General features: G+C 41.5%; 1 protein-coding gene across 1 annotated transcript in view; it reads left to right on the top strand.

The window, feature by feature from the left end:
- The first annotated feature begins 2,430 nt into the window (after positions 1-2,430).
- FBN2 (fibrillin 2) overlaps positions 2,431-22,598 on the top strand; it is a 253,809-nt gene continuing 233,641 nt past the window's right edge. The window contains exons 1-5 of the mRNA XM_059693719.1: positions 2,431-3,295; positions 4,068-4,150; positions 8,675-8,773; positions 11,542-11,637; positions 21,450-21,545. Coding sequence (XP_059549702.1) covers positions 3,045-3,295; positions 4,068-4,150; positions 8,675-8,773; positions 11,542-11,637; positions 21,450-21,545 — 625 coding nt within the window. The 5' untranslated portion in view covers positions 2,431-3,044. The remainder of the gene's footprint in view (positions 3,296-4,067; positions 4,151-8,674; positions 8,774-11,541; positions 11,638-21,449; positions 21,546-22,598) is intronic.

Raw genomic sequence — 22,598 nt, forward strand, 5'->3', positions numbered from 1 at the left:
TAGAAACATCATTGATGAGAGAATCATTGATCAGCTGCTTCCTGCTCATCCCCCACTGGGGACCAAGCCTGCAACCTGGGCATGTGCCCTGACCAGGAATCCAACCATGACCTCTTGGTTCATAGGTTGATGCTCAACCACTGAGCCATGCTGGTTGGGCTCCCCCTTTATTCTTTCTGTCTCAATGGATTTACCTATACTAGCTGCACCTTGCTTTTTTTCATTGAATTGTATATTCTAGAGATCACTCCATAGGAGTATACAGAGATCCTCATTCGTTTTTTACAGCTTAATCCATTGAATGGGTTAAGCTATGTACATTCAACTAATTCCTTATTGATGGGAAATTTGTGCTCCTAATCTATTACTAACAGTGCTTCAGTGAACAGACTAATGTGTTCATCATTTCTTTTTTTTCCTTGCATATCTTTGAAATAGATTTTTTAAAGTGGAATTGGTGAATCAAAAGATAAATGCATATGCAATTTTAGAACATTTGGATCTTATGTGATAGGAATGAACAGTGAAACAATTTCAGTATTAAATGAAAGCCTATTTAACATGGTTAAATGTTTTTAAGAATATGATTACAACACTAACCCAGGGGATAGTTACTTTAGCACTTTTGATTAACATAACTTCAACTGAATGAAAAATACTTCTCTTGCTGTCTTTAATTTCTTTGTATTTAAACAAATAGATGTCCCACGTGAAATTATGTGACTCCTACCTTTTTCTTATGCCTTGTGAGAATATTGTAAGAAGGGATACTACCTTAAGACCCTTTGTCCGACTACATTGGGAAAATAATGCAAGGAGTTATGCCAATTCTCAGAGAACTTTGGCTGCCAAATAGCACATCTGGGCTATCCAGGCCAGGAAAAAAAAATTTGTGTATACATATCTTTGAAGTACGGTTCTCTAGGCCTGAATAATCCAGACGTTGCTTGCTCTCTTGTACTGTTTCCTAAACTGTGCTTGAATGGTCAGTCCTAGTTTTCAGGGGTGTTGATTTCTAATTATGAAATGCCACCGACTGGGAGACTACTAGGACTTCGCAGAGACCTCATGAAAGCTGGTGCACAAAGGAAGACCCCAAAGGCGGGTGAGTGCAGAGGCAGCTCTAAGGGTTCAGAGGGCAAGTCGCCAGCCTGAATGAACCAATTGCTACGGTTTAATAATTAATCAGGAGTCCAAGCCAGGAAATAAGGATATGCCCCAAGACCCATTTACCGCCCTGCGTCCCCCGCCCCTCCACCCCCTCTACTCCTTCCCCTATGCACACACTTCAGGGGCTCTAACTCCTTCCTGGCTGCAAACCCAGGCAGAGCCTTGCCCGGGGTCACCCTGAGGTACATCCCCTGCGCTGACTCCCTGGGACCTTGGTGCGGGCAGGCTGCCTAGGCCCCCCTGCGGCCGCCTGTTCTTTTTGGAGCCGGAGGGCGGCGATTTTCAATCTGGAAACACCCAGCCCCTCTTTGGGTCCCTCGGACTGACGCTACTCCCTTTGGGGAGGTGGGGGTGGGACGATGATAGGGAAGGCCTAGCCTTCTCGGATTGAGGTTGCAGACAACGCCGTGCTGGTCTCTGTCCCTGCTTGGCTGCGAATTCTCGCACCCTGGGTCCGGGTCCGGGTCCGGGTCCGGGTCCCGGTCCGGGTCCCAGCGGGAGGAACAGTTCTCATTCTTTAACTTGTGGCGTCTGCCCGGTCGGTTAGTTCAGCTGCTGATCTAGCGAGCCAAGCACTTTTAGAGACCCTCCCTGGTCCGCCGCCCGGCAAGGGCGAGGGGGAGGGGAAGGGGCTGCTGCCTCCTTTCCCAAATCCGGTCCCTAACCGCCCCCTCCCCCGTCGTCTGCTCGCTTTGTACAGGCAGTCAAAACAGAGCTAGCGGCCAATTGAGGGGGACGGGAAGCAAAGCCGACTACAACCTCGCCCCCTCCAGCCGGCCCCCCAGCCCCCTCCTACCGGCCCAACGGCCCGCTCCTTCTGGCCCCCTGGCCTTCCCTCCTCTTTCTCACTTCTCTCCGCGCCCTAACCTCGCCCCCATCCCCCGCTCATTTCCTCTCGTACCCCGGCTCGCCAGTCCCTCTTTCCAAGCCCCTCTTCCAGCCCTGGCCTTCCTCTCCGGCTTGCCCCCCCTTCTCCCCAATCTCAGTCCTCTCTCCTCCCTTCATCCTACCCCCTTCCTTCCTTTTCCCCTCCCCCAGGCCCTAGCTCCCCTTGTTCCTCCCCACCCAGTCGCCCCCTGACTCTGTCCCCGCCCACTCTGCGCCGGCCCCTGGGTCGGGGCTGCGCCCCACGTGTGGACGGCTGCGCTCCAGCCCCCACTGACAGCCACCGCCCGCCGGCCCGCCCCGCGCCCCGCCTCGCCTCAAAACCCCCGCGCCGCGACCTCGCCGGCCGCATCTTTCCCCGAGTCCAGCCTCCCGCCCTTCCTCTCACCGGCGGCTCGCCCGGCCCCGCGCACCTCAGCCCGGCTCCTCAGCCGCCGCAGGCGCGTCGCAGCCCCGCGGGACTCCGGGCGAGCGGGGAGCAGAGCCTCCTCTTTTGGGGGCTACTTTTAATTTGCTGGCCGGCTTCTTTCTGGTTACTTTTGCAGCTTGCCAGGATCTGTGCCGGGAGCGCACGGGAATCCGCCGATCCGCTGCGCGCAGGCCCTTTTTTTTCCTTTTGAGGTTCGCTTTCTTTGTAACTTTACGCCGCGGCTGCTCGGGTTACTTTTGTAATTTCCCGCCCCCGCCCGCCGGCGGTCCTGGAGTCGCTCGAGGCCGTGGCCCGGGGGATGCAACGTGGACCGCGCGGGGCTGCCGGCCGCACCGCAGCCGCGCTTCGCCGCCCGCTGCGCTAGAGCTCGCGCCCCACCGTCAGCGAAGGGGCCGGCGCGCGGCCCGGGGCTCCCGGTAGAGCTGGGAGCCCGAGCCCAAGGGCGTCCCGGGAACCGACGAAGGGCTTGCTAGACCCTGACTTTTTTCGGGCCGCGCGGATTTTGTCTTTGAGCGCTCCCTCTCCGCGGACCAGGGTCCGCGCGCTCTCAGCGCCCGCGATGGGGAGACGGCGGCGGCAGTGTCTCCAGCCCTACTTCGTGTGGCTGGGCTGCGTGGCGCTCTGGGCGCAGGGCACGGCTGGCCAGCCCCAGCCTCCACCGCCCAAGCCGCCCGGTCCCCAGCCGCAGCAACAGGTCCGACCCGCAGCGACAGGCTCCGAAGGCGGGTTCGCGGTGCCTGAGTACCGGGAGGAGGGCGCCGTGGTGGCCAGCCGCGTCCGCAGGCGAGGACAACAGGACGTGCTTCGAGGGTAGGTGGGCAGCCCGCACCAGGGGAACCTCGGCTTGGCAGCTTTCCATCCTCCCCCTCCCCTGATCTAGTTCGGCGGCTAGGGCTGCGGCCCCCTCCACCAGGCGACTCCGAACACTTTCAGGAACGCCGCCCTCTTTTCCTCTGCTGTCCGCGCGGGCCTCCCTGGGTGCGGTTGGGTGGCAGATGGGTCGTAGGCCCCCGGGTGCGGGTGCGTATCGCAGAGCGTCTGCGGAGCCCAAGGTGCAGGAACAGGTTCCGAATGTCGGGAGGAAGGAGCGCTTGAGCCCACCGTGCCGGGTCTGGTGGAGTCAGCCTGCTCTCCCCACCGTCGGGGGCGCCGCTCCGAGCCTTTTGTTTGAGGACGCGTGCGGGGCTTACAGTTCACCCTAATCAAGAACCCAAGCGCTCCACCTTTCGACGCCTCTTCCCTTTCACGTCGGGGCCAAAGGAACAGTTGATCAGGAGGGACAAGGGCAAGGATTTTTGAAACGGAATGTTCCCTTTGTTCTCTGCATCCGGAGGCTAGAATAGTAGCAAATTATATGTTTCCATGTTTCTTTTCCCTTTAAAAAGGCAGCAACGGAGGGAGGATGAAAGGCAATGTTTAGACGTTGCTGGCCTCCCCATTCCTGTGACTAGTCCATCTCTTTCCACATCTGCGCCCCAAACATTTGAAGGGTAGTTTGGGTTTGTTTGTTATTCTGAAACCTAGTCTGTTAGGGCTTTGCCTATGAATACCGCTAATGTGTTATTGCACCCCTCCATCGCAGGCCCAACGTGTGCGGATCCAGGTTCCACTCCTACTGCTGTCCTGGATGGAAGACGCTACCTGGAGGAAACCAATGCATTGTCCGTGAGTGCTTGGCTGGGTTCGCAGCTTGGGGTAGCACTCTAAGGCCCCTTCTCAGGGTGGGACCTCTTGCATTTCGTCTTTTGGATACATAGTTGCATTTAGAATCCAGTGGCCACATAGCATGATAATTAGGATGTGGCCCTGTTTGAATGGTGGGGAAGAAGCAGCCGGTTTGCATCAGCTTAGATTTCACTTATAGACTCTGCTGAAGGGCAATAATGATAAAGGTTTCAAAGATACTTGGAAGTTTTATCTATGTCTATTAATACAAACTGATGGGAAAGCACAGCAATTCCCTTGATAAATCAAAACCACTTTTTTCCTAAAAGAGTCCAGATAAGACCACAATGTGGTTATGTAAATTAACCGGTTTTTGACTCTGCATGAGGTTTAGGCCTTAGGAAGATCAAGCTTTCTTAAGCCTTTGTACAAAACCACTTCATTGTATCTGATTTCATCTCAACAGCCACACAACATAGATATGAAAGGAGCAAATTTACACTTGACCCAGGTTAACAAAATTATTAAAAGGGAGAACTCTTCCAAATGGCTTGACTTTTTTTTTATTTTTTGGAAGACATTTAGATTTAGGATTTACAGACCAAAAATACCATCATCTACTGTATATTTTCAGAGTGTGAGCCTTAGAACTTTACCAGTCCTGCATATCTGACCTTAAAAGCTTTGATTATTTTATTCAGTTTCCAAAGTGTATACCCAGCTCTACAAGTTCTGATTGGAGAGGTTACTAGTTGTCAGCCTCACAGTGATGGACTGTGGATGTCCTATTTCACGTGCCTGTGAATTTGTGAGTTGAAGTGTGACCCACTTTCCCCTGTGTGTTTAGACAGCACAGCCACATTTGTCTTGTTGGGAGGAGAGCCAGGCATCATAGACAGTGTATTCATTTAGGCCCGATCCTGACTTTAGATTGACCTTGATGTTCTCCAGGGAATAGATAATTATGCAACTGTGAACAGAGAAAAAGGGCAAGCCACACTAGCCAAGGGATAATAAGGATATAGTGGCATCTCCGACTCTATATTTATTGGTTTTGTGGGATTGAGATACACTCTTAATTTTTTTTCAGTACAGTTTTTAAAGAACAAAATCTCAAGCGTTGTGGAGACATTTTAAAAAATAATTTTTCTACCCTAAAAATCCCACAACTCCAGTAAAGAGGCAAAACTAGGAAACAACAATTGTGTTCTTTAAGGCAGTTCATAAATATTTAAAGAAAACCCTCTGATCATAAGCCTTAGCTTTTATTAAAAAGCAAGAGAGGTGTATGGCAATCTTTTCTCTCCAACACAGAAGCCATATATGTGAGGCATTTATGGAGGGTGCATTTACTCTTTCAGGCCAGTAGGGCATTACCATGTCTGCTTTAAACTTACATGGTTCCTAGATCCTAACACAGCTAACAGTCACTCACCACACACCTGCCATACTAGCCGGGAGTGACTGAGGCACTGCGGAAAGTCTGACTCACTAAATGTAATGAATGTGACTGCCATTATTGAGTTGGAGAGCAGCCGAGGAGAAGGGATTGGTTTATGGTACGTGTTGAAAATCTGTAAAGTCAGATTTTATTGGATCAGCGTGGAATGGGAATTCCAGAGAACAGAGCCTTCCAGAATATTTACAGTAGGAAATATATATATATATATATATATATATATATATATATATATATATATATATATATATATTCATTCCTCTGAGTGTCAGCTTTAAATCCTTTTGGTCTTTGAATAACACTGTGCACTTTACTTGTTTAGAAGATCAGTTTTAGAAATCTCAGAGTAACATTTAATATTGTAGACTGCATTTCTACTACTTGAAATATTTAGGTGCTTATGAAATACACTGGAAAGTACATGGATCATGAATCTATAAAAGGCATATACTTGAAATGATCTTTATATATCCAAGAAAGATTTGCTATACTTATGTCGAGATATCTACAAAAATATTTATTAGTGCATTTAGAAAATATTAAAAGTACCAAGAATATAAAATAGTGCACAAAATAAAGGGAGGGAGAATGTAATGCCTTTATAGTCTTTTATATGGGTCGCACCTAAATTTTAACTTCTAATATTTCTGCACAAAATTCAGTAGTCCAATTATTTCAACATTTAAGATGAGAATATATGGAGGTATTAACCAACTTGAAATCACTATAAAATCAAAATCAAGAATTTTGATTCCAGGATTTTCTGATGATAATACATTTCTTTTTCTATTTATTGAATTTTCATCATTTTACCAAAGAAAACCTCTGAGGAAACTTACAAAAAGAGAATAAGTAAAATACAAATAGAAAATGAGGACCAAATATTAATTTTCTCATACATTTGTACATCACCATTCTTTCTCTATAGAAAGATACTAAAATGTCAACTTCTAGAATTTTAATGTTTGGCCTTGACTAGGCTTCATAAGGAAAAGAAGATATTAAAAGTAAAACATTCCTCAAAGTACTGGAAATCTATTGCATTTTTATTTTAGTCCCTGTGTTTCTTTGTTATTGTTCTTAATTGTGGCCTGCAAAGATCACTGAAGTACTTCCAAGCTTCCATATATTTGTTTCCAAAAGGATGGAATTGACTTTCTCACTTTCCATTTGTTTTTTAAAATCTTGTTAGAACATGAAGCAATGGAAAAGTTTGCTTATTAATTTATTTATTGGGAAATTATGTTATAAAGGCCATTTTGATCAGTGGAATGCCAATGGGAAGGGGTTGGCCCAGAAACAGCCTTTGAGACCTGAAGAGAGATGAGAACACTCCAATGTAATCCTATGGTTTTATTTTACCAATGAGGAAATTAAACCCAAAGAAGCTGTATTTTCTCCCCTCCCCACGGGTGCAGTGGGTCAGGGGCAGAACAAGAACTCAACTTCAGACCTCCTACATACAATATACGCTTTACTGTGCCATGCATCTTCTCCCAACATCACTGAAATCCCGACACCCAGGTCTTCTCTCCCTCTCCCTGTGGTATTTTTGGATCTCATGGTTTTTGTGTGATTGTGGAAGGGACAAAAATTTAGGTGAGGAGCATTCTTGCTTCTCAGTGGCTCACAGATATAGTGGACAAGCTTGTGGCCATGACATGGATCTGTCTGAGGATAATCAACCTCCAGCCAATCAGGCTCTCTCTGGGCTTAGGGCCTGGGTAGGAATAGTTTGTATTCACCCAAGTCTAGACTACATGTCTGCCTGCTGGGAATGAGGGGGCTTAGAAATAAAATAATATTTTAATGAACATTTTTTCATTAGAAAGTTTTTGGTGATCAGAAACTCTAGTACATTTTAAGAATGGTCAACTTCATGGTAGGAACCATGTTCTTGCCTAAAATCAGTTTTCTATTTTCACACCATAATCTATGACATTTTCATTTATAGAGAATATTAATGGAAATGTTGGTGATATAATGTGGATGTCAAAAGGCAATTTAGAGAAGAAAAACTATTATTAAGTTAGTTTGCTTCTATAGAACACACTCCTTATCGTTATTGGGGTTCTCCGATCTATTTGAAACTTGTGGGATCCCTCTCTACCATAAGACATATATGCACATTGGCGTAAATGTTTATAGCTAGTTTCAGGGTATTCCCAGGCTCTCTCTCCTCTTCTTGTCTTCATGCACCCAGTCATGGAGCATTAAAGCACATAGCGTTTGTACACAAAGAGAGAATTCAGTTGTGGGTATAGAGATAAATCTTTCCGCTCCTAAATGAACTGACTCTAAATATGGGAGAGGCTTTCCATTTGAATGTGCTCAGCTAATGATTTTGAGGATCCATGGTATGTGCCTATCATTCTTTGCTGTGATGACCTTCATACCTTGGAGGTCACAGCTGCAGGAGGCTTTGACTCTCCCTCCATCAAAATGTCGCAGCAGCTTCTCTGAGCAGCAGGAATAGGCTAGGTTGTGGAGATAATATGGGAGAAGAAAGGCTGGAGGAAGGAGAGAAGGAATTATTAAGGGAATAAAGATTGATGATGGTGCAGGTCAGATACCAGCCGGGAAGGAATGTGCATTGAACCCCTGGGGCTTGGCCAAGTCATTAGGGCCTGGAGTCTCTGGCTCAGCCAATTTCACATTCCCTGTCTCCTATGAAGGTCCCTTACAGAGTGGGTTGTATTTTCCGAGAGTATGCAGGACCTCTGGGTTTCATCAACCCTCCCAGCTTCCTACTAGGACCAAGACTGTCTTCTCATGGTAAATTCTACATATAAACTCTGACTTGTAGAAAAGACAACCTGTATATAGGAGAGTTCAACAATTAGAAATATAGAACTTGAAATAGCTTCATTTGTTTGCACCTTATGATACTTGTTCTCATGTCTACAATGGGTAATTTGATTGCATAGCTGAAATTAGACATTACATATCGCATATTTTATATTTTAGTTTTCCACATTTATTGTTTTTAACTATAGCTTTCTTGTGTTGTAAACCATGGTTTATTACCTAATTATTCATTTATTTCCCTATTGTGCTTTCTACAGCAATATGTAGAAATAGTTGTGGAGATGGATTTTGTTCCCGTCCTAACATGTGTACTTGTTCCAGTGGCCAAATATCACCGACCTGTGGATCAAAATCAAGTATGTTTCTTGTGTGACCTTATTTACTGCATTATCCTTAAGCTTTTGAGTAAATTCTAAATGTCCTTTTCAATGAGGCTATAAATCCATGATTATTTTCCTCACTAGCTACGTCTGGTTTAATCTTTGGAGTTAGTCTTGGGTGATATATTTCTGGTCCAGAGATATGTGTCTGTGCAGTGAAAGAGCCCGGGTTCAATGGAGAAGTGACTCTTTGTGAATAATAGCTATAATTTACTGGGATTTTACAATGTGCCAAGTGTTTGACTGCATCACTTATTTAATCCTCACACGGACACTATGAGACACTATTGTTACCCCATTTTACAGAGAAGGAGATTGAAGCACACATCAGTAACTTGCCCAAGGCAACAGATTTGAATTCAGATATTCTGAAGCCTAAACCTATAGACTCAAACCCTAGGCTCTATTTATTGCCTTGCTTAACTCCTGTGGCTCATATCCTGTTTTGTGGGTTAACTAAAGGGGAAGGACCAAAAGATTGAGGAGAGAACAAATATTTATTATTTACTGACCAGATGCTTCACATATATTAACTTATTTTGCTTTACACATATTAACTCCCAACAGCTCTGTAAGATCACTGTAACAGTGGACTAAGATTGTATTATTAACAACCCATTTAGAAAGTGTTGGGTCTTTAAGTCCCAGGTTAATCTTTTAGGCAGTGTTTAAGATAGCATTATAACAAGGAGGAAGCTGGTATTGTTTATTTAACTGCTCAATAATTAAATACATCTTTATGTCTGCCTTAAAGTAGTGTGAACTTGTTTCACTTTTAACATTTTTTCTCCACAAAATTTCCCCAAGTAAAGGTAATAGAAAATCCCAATGATTTAGTAACATAAGATTCAAGATTCATGTAAGAATTGTCATTGTCTTTCTGATTAAAACTCTAGTTTCACTTTCTTTGAAAATAATCTGTCATTGTCACAGCCTTTTAAAGCCTATTACTCAGAATTCATCGAGACTTTTTAGCAAATTTCCTGTACAGTTATCCCGAACATTCCTTGTCTGATTGCCTGGAAGAAACCCTTGCCTGTATCTTCATTATCCTATTTTCTTATTTTTATCATATATGCCCTCAGCAAAAAACCCAATCCTGAAGAAATTTTACCCAATTCCTCTACCTTGGTAGCTGAATAATCCCTGGCCCACCCTCGGTTTACGGTATATAATTCAGTAGAGAATCCATGAATTAGTCATTTAGTCTTGACTAATACTATCAACCTTTCCATCACAAACTTTTCTACTCTTTCTAGTCTTTATCCTGCTCCACCTTCCTAAAGTATTAATCACCATTAATCACTATCTTCTTGAAGCGCTTTCCTTTCCCTTCACTTATCAGTGGCCTACAATCCTCCTTTTCTTAGTTGTTATTTTTTAGTCTCCTTTCTGTATCTCCTTCATTAGCCTTTCATTTAATGTTTGGTATTCCCAAGAGGTCTGTCCTCTGTGGATGAACTCATTTATATATATATCCCTTCAAGTACTACCAAGATGTTCCTAACTCATAATTATCTCTGGAGTAGATCCTTCCACTGGGCCTTATATTCACATGTTCCATTTATCTATTAAACGTCTCCACCTGAATGCATCTGAAACTTGGTCACATGAAACTGTTGATTCATTACTGACCACAGTCTACTTCTTCCACAGTTTTTCTTGCCTCAGCAAATGGCACTACCATCCACACAGTAATTAAGCAACTGCTTCTCTTTTTCTCACATCAACTCTTTTTTAGAAGACCTACCAGTTCTACTGGAAAGTATTAATCTCAAATCCATCTTCTTTCCATCACCACTGCAACCAAGTGGTTCAAGCCACTCTCACCTCTCACCTGGACTATTGCAGTAACCTCTTGATGCTTTCCCTAGCTTCTACTCTTGCCCTCATTAAATCCATTCTCTGCAAAGCAGCTAAAGTAATCTTTTAAAAATATAAATCATCACCTTATTGTCTTATTTATATCCTTTTGATGATTCCCAGTTGAATTTGGGATAATGCAAACGCTTCTATGGCACAGGAAGCCTTGCATTATCTAGCTGACGGCTTCTCTAAGGTTTTCTCTTCCCAATCGTCCTCTTTACAATCATGTGAACCTTTTAGTTCTTCAGAGGAAACCTTTTATTATCCTAAGACCTTTTGGTTTGGTGGGCCCTCTCCCCGTGAGGTTCCTCCTTGGTACTTCTCATGCGTGGCTCATTCTAGTCCTTCAGAATTCAGTTTAATGTTGCATCACAGTGGCCTCATCTGGTTCCTGTGTCGAGGTACCTTCTGGCTCCAAACTGTTCTCCTTTACAACACAGTTTCCTTCAGAGAACTTATCACAATTTATAATGACATCATGGTATTTGTTTTCTTGTGTTTTGTCTATTTCCCATGGAAATGGAAGCTCCATGAGAGTAGATACCAAGACCATCATGATAGCAGGGCACTGACCACATATGGCAGGTACTTAGCCCCTGCATTCTAAACAGTTACACTGTCTCCTGCATCTTGGAAACTACACTACTAGTTACCTTATATTTATTTCCTTTCACACTGAAAGTATAATATATCTTAAACATGTACTTAATAACATATGTTGTAACAGGTACGTTCATTTGTGCACTTACTACAAATATATACAGATCTGCTTGGGGTATAACATTTTCATTGACTTGAATATTTGGTATAGTTCTATAACTCACAGATACTGTGATTTTGACCATTGATATTATTGTAATTTTTGTTGTCCTTTGCAGTTCAGCAGTGCAGCGTTAGATGCATGAATGGTGGGACCTGTGCAGAAGACCATTGCCAGTGCCAGAAGGGATATATTGGAACTTACTGTGGACAACGTAAGGAACATTAGCATAGACTTGATTTAGTAGAAATTATGAGATTTAGTAGGTATTTCATACTAAGTCATAATGTAAGGTCTTGTGAAGCCCATGATCCTTTAAAAAATTAATTTTATGTAGTAAGCATACTTTACAACTGAATTTCGAAATTTTATCTATAGGGTTTTTTTCTGACTTTTAAATAATTTTTGCATTGTGTAGTATTGATGTTGTTGAATACCACTAGTGCTTTATCAAATTTGACACACGTCACCAGTAAATATTGTTTCTTTTTATCTCCATAAAATTGGTATACCTTTCTGAAAAAATAGTGGTTTTCTTTGCTTCGATATTTCTCTCTCTCTCTCTCTCTCTCTCTCTCTATATATATATATATATATATATATATATACATATATATAAACACACACACATATATATATACACACACACACATATTTATATTTCTATTTATGTGTGTATATGTGTGTGTGTGTGTGTGTGTGTGTGTGTATGTCTATATAATCATATATATGATTTTTTTAGGATTTCCCAAAATTAAACCTTGGAGAGCCAATCTTATAAATTGTCCTTTGCTCAAAATATATTTAATTATATAATACCATAGTACAGGGTTGTGAAATGATTTTTTAGAAATTAGATGTCATCACCCTAGCTGGTTTGGCTCAATGGGTAGAGCATTGGCCTGCAGACTGAAAGGTCTTGGATTCGATTCCGGTTGAGGGCACATGCCCAGGTTGTGGGCTCGATCCCCAGTAGGGGGCGTGCAGGAGGCAGCCGATCAATGATTCTCATATTGATGTTTCTATCTTTCTCTCTCCCTCTCCCTTCCTCTCTGACATCAATAAAACATTTAAAAAATAAATTAGATGTCATTATGAAAGAGGGAACTTTAATCCAGCAAAGCTCTTATCTTCAATCACTGGAGAATATCCTGTACTAATCAAGAAATAATATTTTGGCAAAGATGTAAAGATTGTAGCTCCTGGATTGTGACACATCAGTGGGGAATATTTTAGGTTAGTATTTCCCAAATTGTGGGACTCTTATGGGAAGGACATGACATGAAAGAAAGCTGAATCATAAATTGTAAGAAAGTCCCTATTTACTTCATTTGCATTTCATCAGATTCAGACTCTGGTTTTGCTGTTGCTAATCTTTAAGGCCTCCCTAAGAATTGCTCATAAGCTTTTTTAACATAAAATAGATTGAGTCTTAGATGTGCAAGGATATCTAGCTTCTTTTAAATTAAATTAATTTTAATTTGTTGCAGTTAAAATGTTTTTAAATTGTAGTAAAATGTATATAACTTAAACATTTCCATTTTAACCATTTTTAGTTATACAGTTTAGTAGCATTAAGCACATTCACATTGTTGTGCAGTCATCACCCCCATCCATCTACAGCCCCTTTTTTCTTGTTGCTGAACTAAAACTGTGTACCCATTAAACAGTAACTCCCCATTTCTCTCTCACCCTAGCTCCTGGCAGCCACCATTCTACTTTCTGTCTCTATGAATTTGACTACTCAAAGTACCTCATATAATTATGATCATATAGTACTTGTTATTTTGTGACTGGCTTACTTTACTTAGCATAATTTTGTTCATGGTTCATCCCTATTATAGTATACTAGAGGCCTGGTGCACAAAATTTGTGCAGGGGGGGTGGCCCCTCAGCCTAGCCTGCACCCTCTTGCAATCCAGGACCCCTTGGGGGATGTCCGACTGCCGGTTTAGGCCTGATCCTGCAATTGGACATCTCTCTCGCAATCCAGGACTGCTGGCTCCTAACTGCTCACCTGCCTGCCTGCCTGATTGCCCCTAAACCCTATGTCTGCCTACCTCATCACCCCTAATCACTCACCTGCCTGCCTGATCGCCCCTAACCACTCGCCTGCCTGCCTGATCTCCTCTAACCATCTCTGCCTCGGCCCCTGCCACCGTGGCTTTGTGCAGAAGGACGTCTGGAATGACGTCCTGAGGGTCGTTTGGCTGTCTGGTCTAATTAGCATATTACACTTTTATTATTATAGATATCAGAAGTTCCTTCCCTTTAAGGCTGAATAGTATTCCATTTTATGTATATAGCATATTTTGTTTATGAATTTTTCCATCAATGGACACATGAGGTGCGTCCATCTTTTTGTTATTGTGAATAATGCTGCTGTGAACATGAGTATACAAACATCCATTTGAGACTCTGCTTTCAGTTCTACTGGGTATACTAGTATATCCATAAGTGGAATTACTGGATCATGTGGTAGTTCTATTTTTAATTTTTTGAGGAGCTGCAATACTGTTTTCCATGGTGGCTGCACCATTTTACATTCCCACCAGCAATTGCACAAGGGTTCCAATTTCTCCACACCCTTGCCAAAGCTGTTCTTTCTGTGGGTGTTTTTCAATGATAGGCATCCTAATAGATAGGAAGTGATATCTCCTTGTGGTTGTTAAAGTTATTTTTAAGATTGTCTTCAAGTTAGGGTGATTATAGTTTTCTGCTTATAAGTGCTATAAAGTTTTCTTTTAAGATCATTTCAAGTAAGTAGTGAATCAATTTCAAGAAAAATATTCTGTTAAGAGGAGGATCAGGCCAACATTTTCTATAAAAGTTAGATAGTAAATATTTTAGACTTCATGGTCTCATGACCAACTACTGAGCTCTGCCATTTTAGTGCAAAGGTGACTATGGGCAACGTGTAAACGAAGGAGCTTGGCTGTGTCTCAGTAAAACTATATTTATGATCACAGAAATTTGAATTTCATCCAATTTCCACTGTCACAGAAATATTTTTCTTTTTATTTTTCAACTACATCAAGTGTGAAATCTCCTCCCAGTTCATGGGCAGTGCAAAAACAGGCCCTGTGCCATGTCTGGCCTGTGGGTCACAGTTTGTAAGCCTCTTATGTGGGTGGTTCTCAAGTATGGCAAAAACTATTAGGGTAATCTGAGATTGACTGCAGTTAGGGAAATGGATTGTTAAAGTATTTAAGAGAATACAGTGCACTGAGGCCAGTTTTCTTGCAAAAAGTAGGAGTTGCCAATGTAACACATTTTTTTTTGGTTTGCCTGGTGAGAGCAGGAAAGAGCTGGATGAGAGGAACAGAAATTCTAGCAAAGTTTAGTTTTTCATGGTTGATTTCTTTTCTATATCTTTTCATGCATTCAGGTGTTTCCAAAATTTATACAGTGGACTCCAATTTATAATCATAAAAATGGAAAAATATATTATGAACATGACATTAATAAGCAGGCAGATTTTTACCTTTATATCTATAAAAGCATTAGAATAACTGATCATGTCTTTTACAGAGTTCAGTAGCCAGAGAGGAGAGACACAACTATCCTTCTGGAAACTCAACTTTTCACTCTTTCAGGGGAAAATCATAATTACTTTAAAATTAAAGAGTGAAGAACCTTGCCTCAAGTTCATCTTTCCGAGTATTTGCTCAAAGCTATCTTGAAACTAGCCACATTCAGTCTGAATTCAGCTGCTATACCTATCTGGGTGTATGTGTGTGTGTCTGTATTTTCCTGAAGGTTCTTCAGAAAGAGCTCTAGTAGGTGTGTCCCTTCCCTGTTCTTCACAATGGGAAATGAGGGATGACAAGTGGTTTCCCTTCCTGGAGGAGGTGTTTTTTATGTTCTTCTGCCCGTGTCAAACCATATTGATTTCCATTCAGGGGAAAGCGAAAAGCACTGGGTCAGAAAAGCAGCCGATACCTGAAAATTTGTTCTCTAAGATATATTATGGGGTAAAACCATCGTTGCCCAACATTTATCTCAGGGGTAGTAGAACATATAGTATAAACAGAATATGTAACCAACAAAATTCATTGGTCAGCAAATAAAAGGGGAAGGTAAGATAACTAGTACGTATCAGCTCTAGAAATAGTTTAAGGAAGATACTTTCTAAGAGTGTTACTATACTGTGAGTAAAGAAGCAGGTGTAATAATTTTCAGCTTGTGAATCCAGAAAAACTCTGGAAATATGATTGCAAAAATGAGAATTATGAAAACATTTTAAAACTGCTTAGCTGCTTTCCTAGAAATGTATAAAGCATTCTTCAGAAAGCAGCCTTTTCATTTTATTTTGTCATGTATATTGAGTAACTACCATGTGCCCCACACTATGCAAGGTGCTGGGAGTACATCAGTGAGCAAACAAGATGATGCCCTACTCTCACAGAGCTTATATTTGGTAAGGAAGACAATCAACAAGTAGGTGAAAAGGTAAATACCTAAAACAAATTAGGTAATGAGAGTTCTAGAAGAATAATGAGTAAGGGGGAGATAGGCTGGGTCAGGATAAGCAGTTCTCTATTTTACATTGGTGATGTCTGAGAAGTTGACTTTGAACACACACCCGAATCTGTGCTTTTAGATCAGTGGGGAAAGGGTTATAAGCAGAGGGAAAAGCAAATTCTAAGGACCCGTGGTGGGAATAGATTTGTATATTATGGAAACAATAAGAAGACCCATGCATGTGGCTGGAGGAAAGGAGATAATGGTGGGAGGTGAGTTCAGGGATGGAGGTGTAGGGCCTTATAGACTAAGGAAAGAAATTTGGACTGTACCCTCAATATTAGTGGAAGCCATTGGGGCATTTGAGCAATGGAGTGATATGATCTGACATTTCTTAAAAATTCATTCTGGCTGGATTGATTTGTTGAAACTGGATTATAGAAAAGGCAAGAGAAAATGAGAGGCTGCCAGTTAGGAGGCTACTTCATGGTGCTGGTGAATGATGCTGTAGTGATTGAGGATGTGATGAGAGCTAGGATTCTGCTTGTATTTTGGATGTAGAATCTATGAAAGAAAGTGGGTGCTGATGGTGGACTGGGTGTGGTGGTTAAGAAAAAAAGGAAAAGCAAAGATCCAGAGTGACAACTAGAGGATTTGGGTGGAGCTTTAGGCTGAATGGTGATGTCATTTCCTGAGATGGGAAAGACTAAGCGCGGAGTGGCTTGGACTGGGGAGTCAGGTTGAGCTGAGAATGCAGGATATCGAGAGTTCTGTTTTGGATTTAACAGTTTAAGAAGTCTGTTAGACCTCCAAGTGGAAAGAGCTGTGAACTCATACCTTAGCAGAGAAGTCAGAGATAGAGATATGAATTTGGGAATATATAGGTTGAATTTTTATATGCCAGTCGATACTCTTTTAATGATAGGCCTAAATGAAAACCACTAGGTTGCTGATATAGATAGAGAAGTGGTTTGAAGGCAGAACCCTGATTTAGCCCAACGTTTTGAGATGGAGAAGAGGAAGAGAAGTCAGCAGAGAAGAATGAGAAAGAGTAGACAATGAAATAGGAGGAAAACAGGGAGAGTGTGGAATCCTGGAAGACAAAGAAGATAGAGCCAATAGTAAAGATTCATATTGTCCTATGTCAAAACAATAGGCTTTTGTTTCTTTCATCTCTTTAGCATTTTAGCCTGGTCTAGTGTGCTATTTTTATCTAATACTAGAGGCCTGGTGCACAAATTCGTGCACGGGTGGGGTCCCTCGGCCAGTGGGGGCCCGTCTTGCCTCATCTTGATTGGGTTGATCAGAGCCGGCCAGGGGGAGGGACCAGGGGAGGTTGGCTGGCAGTGGGAGGTTAGCTTTGGAAGCACACTGACCACCAGGGGGCAGCTCCTGCCTCGAGCATTTGTCTCCTGGTGGTCAGTGCATGTCATAGAGACCGGTCGACCTGTTGTAACAGTCCCTTAGGCATTTATATGTATAGATAGATGTTTGTGTAAAAGTATCAACCATAACATGTCTCAGTGTCTATACCTAAGTTAATGGTATAAGAGTCTGTTAATAAAAACATAAACCTGCCATATTACTTTGTACAAGTAGGTTCTCAGTAAATATTTACTGAATTAAAATCTTTAAGCTTCTGGAGTACATTGTCAGTGCTCTGTTTCATAGGCTGACCAGCATGAAAAAGGATATGCTTTTCCCTTCTCCCCAGCTTTCTGTAGTTAAGAAACCAGCTTTCTATTTCCTCTATAGTATATCTTTTGCTCTCCTGTCTTTTACTATATCTTATACCAGGTGTAGGCATTTTTTTTCATCTTGGGTGGTCAGCATTCTTTCCATGGTGGAAATGTAGGCATATTCAGGTTTCTTTCCAACTCTAGTTGAGTGTAAATATCTGCCTCTGTTATGTTTTGTTACAAAATATATTATGTTATAAAATAACTTTTCTTATAACTCATTCAAAGGAAGGAAAATTACCTCTTTTTTGTTGTTCCAATTTTATATGTATTTACCGCTTCCCTTTTTTTGCTGTTGCTCTTCAGTGTAAACATTGGATGTTGTAGAGCAAATTGTTTTCATACAAATACTCTGTAATATAAAAGAGAAAGGGAGTGAAGGTTTGTAGAATACCTTTAATGTCTAGCCACTGTGTATGTTATTTTATACACTGTTTTATTTAATCCTCATACTTCTATGGGGTAGGGACTGTTCGCACTATTTTACAGGCTGAGGATTGGAAAGATGTGATTAGGATATACTGGGGACAGCATATCTATTCACTGAATCATTCTGCTTCCCAAAACAGTGGGAAAAAGGCTGTGAATTTTGACATATTGCAGGGTTTTTAAAAAAGTATCTGTGGTACCTCAAATACTGCAATGGGTGATGGGAAAACAAAGTCAAACACACTCTGGTCCCTGTCCTGGAAGAACTCACTCTTACGTGAGAGCTAGGGATATAAGCAAATGGCTGTATCAGTGGATATCATCTATTATTCTTCACTGCACCCCTTTATATTTTTTAAAAGATTATTCAGATACCCCCCAAATCTTTTGTTTAAATGGGTTATATCTACTGATATTTATCTATTAAAAATGAAAATTGAGAAATTAAAAAATGTTGAATTCATTTAAAATAACAAAATAAAACCATTTTGCACGTTAACATACTTTTTTTAATGGACAATAATGTTTTTAAAACTAAAATTGAATGAGAAAAGAGAGGCATTGCTAATCTAAATTAAACCAGGCTTAATCTCTATTGGATGTTCTCTTTCCAATACAAGCCCAAGATGAACCCAGCCTGTTCTCCTGCCTGGCATTTGGAAGCTCTGTTTTGGAAACCCTGAGAGAAGCCCTTCCTCTGCCTTCCCATAGACAGGTTCTGCGTATCAGTCATGAACGCTTTTTTTCCATTCATGTCTGAAAGGCTAGCATAAGTCTAATGTAAATATATCTGGAAAGATACTTTTTTGAGAGAAAGAGAAACATCGATTCATTGTTCCACTTATTTATGCATTCCTTGGTTAATTCGTATATGTGCTCTGACTGGGGATCAAACCCATAACTTCGGGACAGTGCTGTACCCAACTGAGCTATCCATCCAGGGTGGAAAAATGACTTTCATTTACATTTCTTACAGTTTGATAGTATTTAAAGAAAATTCCTCACGATTATAATGAATTACATTAGCTGAGTGCTACCTTTTTGCAGTATATATTTTTAGTAATCGAAATCTTCAAATCTTGGCATTTGTTTCTGTGGAATTACTATTGAGAGTTCTCTTTCAGGTTTTTGTTTGTTTTCTTCCAGCGTTCCTGTCCACCCCCGTCTTTCTCATGCCCTTTATTCTCTTTCTTTTATCCTCTATATTCATCTAATTTACTGCCTTATCCGTATTTCAAGGCAGTGACTATTTGTAAGTGGTCCTTTTAAGAAATGAAGAACAGGAAGGTATGGTTCTTAGGGAGATGTCCTTGTGCAAATGTACACAGAATCCTGCCTTTGAGCAAAGCCTGGTGCAGACAAAGAATTTGAAGACCATTGGCACATTGATGCTTTAAGGTGAAGATACCTTTTGTTTCAAAGTGTGCTTTGGTCTTGCTACTGCCAGCAGAACAGAAGCTACTCTGAGCATTTGGTTGATGATAGGTAATCCAGTTCAATATTCCTGATAAGGAAAAGGCATTATTGCATCTTTAAATATCAGGTTATTTATTGAGTTTCTTATTTTTTGTATTTACCTCACTTGCAGGGCACATAACTATTCTTTTCCCCCTCACTTCCCTTTAAACTCTTCAACCCTATTCTTGGGCTCAGCTCACAGAGTATAATCCTCTTCTTCATCTGTGTGGACAGTGTTTATTCTGTTCAACAAGGTGGATGGATTGAGAGACACGCTCTTAGCATCAGTATTTTCTCTTAGTCCTCAGTATGGTTCACAGGCTATTTATTTTTCAAGGAATCAGGAAAGTGATCTTTTCGGAGATTTCTTGTTGAGGTCTTGGCTGCTCAGCTAAATTACATGGAGGGTGGTGTAGTGGGGAGAGAGTAACTGCTCAGGTTCAGTTCTGGCTCCCTGGATCTCTCTGACCCCTGAATCCTGGACTCCCCATCCTCAGTCTGAAGGAGTGAAAGAGTGTGTCTGCATGTGTTTGTCATCATCACTTAAAAATTTTGGACTCTGGGTAATTTTCTATGGAAGAACTTATTGTACTGACACAGTGAGGCTTCTCCCTTTCTTTCATCTATAACTTGCACGTTCTCTGTACACATTAGTTATTTATTTGGGTATTTTATTGTTGAATTGATAATATTTCCCTCATTTTTTATGATAGTTTTGCCCTTTCCTAGTTTAACCTCTGCTCCTTTTTTGCCTTCTTTCTCTTCTCTGATTTTTGCTTCTTCGCTTTGTTGCCATATCCTCTTTATTTTGCTATATCAATTATCCCCTCATTCCTTTCTCCCTCTTTCTACTTAGAATCTGCCTCCTTTTTCCTATATTTCCCCAGATATTACTCACATTCTTACCTATAGGTTATAGATTATAGGGTTATTAGAACTGAAATAGAGAATTGAATAGTTATTTTCCAAATAGATGGGCATTAGAGCCAGCCAATCCTTGTGATTATGATTTTAAAACAATAACTTCTATCAGCCCTAGCCGGTTTTCTCAGTGGTTAGAGCGTTGGCCCACAGACCAAAGGTTTGCAGGTGTTTTTTTTAAAAAAATATTTTTATTGTTTTTTATTGATTTTTTTTACAGAGGGGAAGAGAGGGATAGAGAGTTAGAAACATCTATGAGAGAGAAACATCAATCAGCTGCCTCCTGCACACGCCCCACTGGGGATATGCCTGCAACCAAGGTACATGCCCCTGACCGGAATCGAACCTGGGATTCTTCAGTCCGCAGGCTGACGCTCCATCCACTGAGCCAAACCAGTCAGGGCAGGTTTGCGGGTTTGAGTCCCAGTCAAGGGCATATACCGTGGTCCTAGGTTCAATCCCCCACCCAGGTTAGGGCATGTGCAGAGGGCAACCAATCCATGTGTCTCTCTCACCTCTCTCTCTCTCTTTCTTTCTCCCTCTCTCTTGTCCCTTCCTCCCTCCCTCCCTTCCACTCTCTCTAAAAATCAATGGAAAATATATTCTTGGGTGAGTTTGATTCCTGGTCAGAGCACATGCCTGGGTTGCAGGCTCGATCCCCAGTGGGCAGCGTGCAGGAGGCAGCTGATCAATGATTCTTTTTCATTATTGATGTTTCTATTTCTCTCTCCCTCTCCCTTCCTCTTTGAAATCAATAAAAATATGTTTTAAAAAATATCCTCAGGTAAGGATTTAAAAAACAAACAACTTTTATCAGATACTTGCTTAACAATGTGATTTACATGAATTGTGTAGGCTTTTGTCTCACTATGCATTTAAATATATTTATGAAATGCATAATGTGAACTGTAACTTGTGTTTTGGAGGTAAGGCTCATGATTGGCTGCATCTCCACGCTACTATGATGTACTTGGGGGCTTGCTATGTATAAGCTTCTTGCTGTGTTTGTGTGCAGCTGTCTGTGAAAATGGATGTCAGAATGGTGGACGTTGTATTGGACCCAACCGCTGTGCTTGTGTTTATGGATTCACTGGTCCACAGTGCGAAAGAGGTAAGTAAAGAGAAATGAAAACTTCACTTTGGGGAAGTCTATTTTATTGTAAAAATGTATAGTTTTTTGTTATCCTATCAGAAGTTCTCAAATGAAGCAATGTTTTCCTTTTTTGGTTATGTCTGTAACTTGAATGGTAAGCTTTAGAAATATAGCTAATAGCAGCAGAAGTGTATCAGTTTTTTTCCACCAGAGTGGCCTCACTTCAAGAGGCCGAATCTGGGCCTATGTCTATTGAATAAGTGACTGATGGCACATTCTAATAATGTGCTTTTAATTAAAATTGGGAGTCATTGTTGGAAGTTCTGCCTCTATTAAAAGGAATAATATCAGGACATTCTTGAGTGCAAAACCAACAAAAGTGGTATAAATTTTCCTAACCAATAAGGAAATACAGTATATTACATTGCATAACAAAAAGCCCAGAGCTGGTGGGCCTCAGGTGGGATGTGATTAAAGCTTTCACTCTGTTCCTCTATTTCTTTTGGCCCTGTCCTCATTTGGGTGTCAGTTTTCCCCCACCATGAAGTTCTTTGTGGTTGTAAGATAATGCCAGCAGCAACTGAGGCAAGTTGCTCCCCTGTTCACATCTAGAGAGATAAAATTTCTCCTCTAACCATGGGCCAATAATAATTCCATATTCTGATTGGCTTAAGCTTTAGTTTTTGAACCAGTCCATGGCAAGGTGGATGGTATTAATACTATGTTTGATGTAGACGTATCAGGACCTGTCCTTGGAGGAGAAAATAATGTGAGCTTCCTTAAAGTCGCAGAGAGGGGAGAGTTTGGTATTTGAACTCAGTAGAGGTTCTGTTGGACAGGAGGAAAGTGGTAGAGGAATGAATCCTGGGTAGGCATCCAGCATTGTCTACTTTATCCTTGTAAATGGTCATTCAAGCCAACATGAAACCAATTTTCCGTAATTTGGATTAACAGTTAAACTCCTGACCTACTGTAGACTTCTGAAAAATCCCTGTGTTGATATGCTAAGTGAACTATTAATAATGTCCTGGTAGCAATTGGGTGCCAATGGTATATCAAAAATGTTAAACT

The sequence above is a fragment of the Myotis daubentonii genome, chromosome 4, assembly GCF_963259705.1.
Source record: "Myotis daubentonii chromosome 4, mMyoDau2.1, whole genome shotgun sequence".
NCBI lineage: Eukaryota > Metazoa > Chordata > Mammalia > Chiroptera > Vespertilionidae > Myotis > Myotis daubentonii.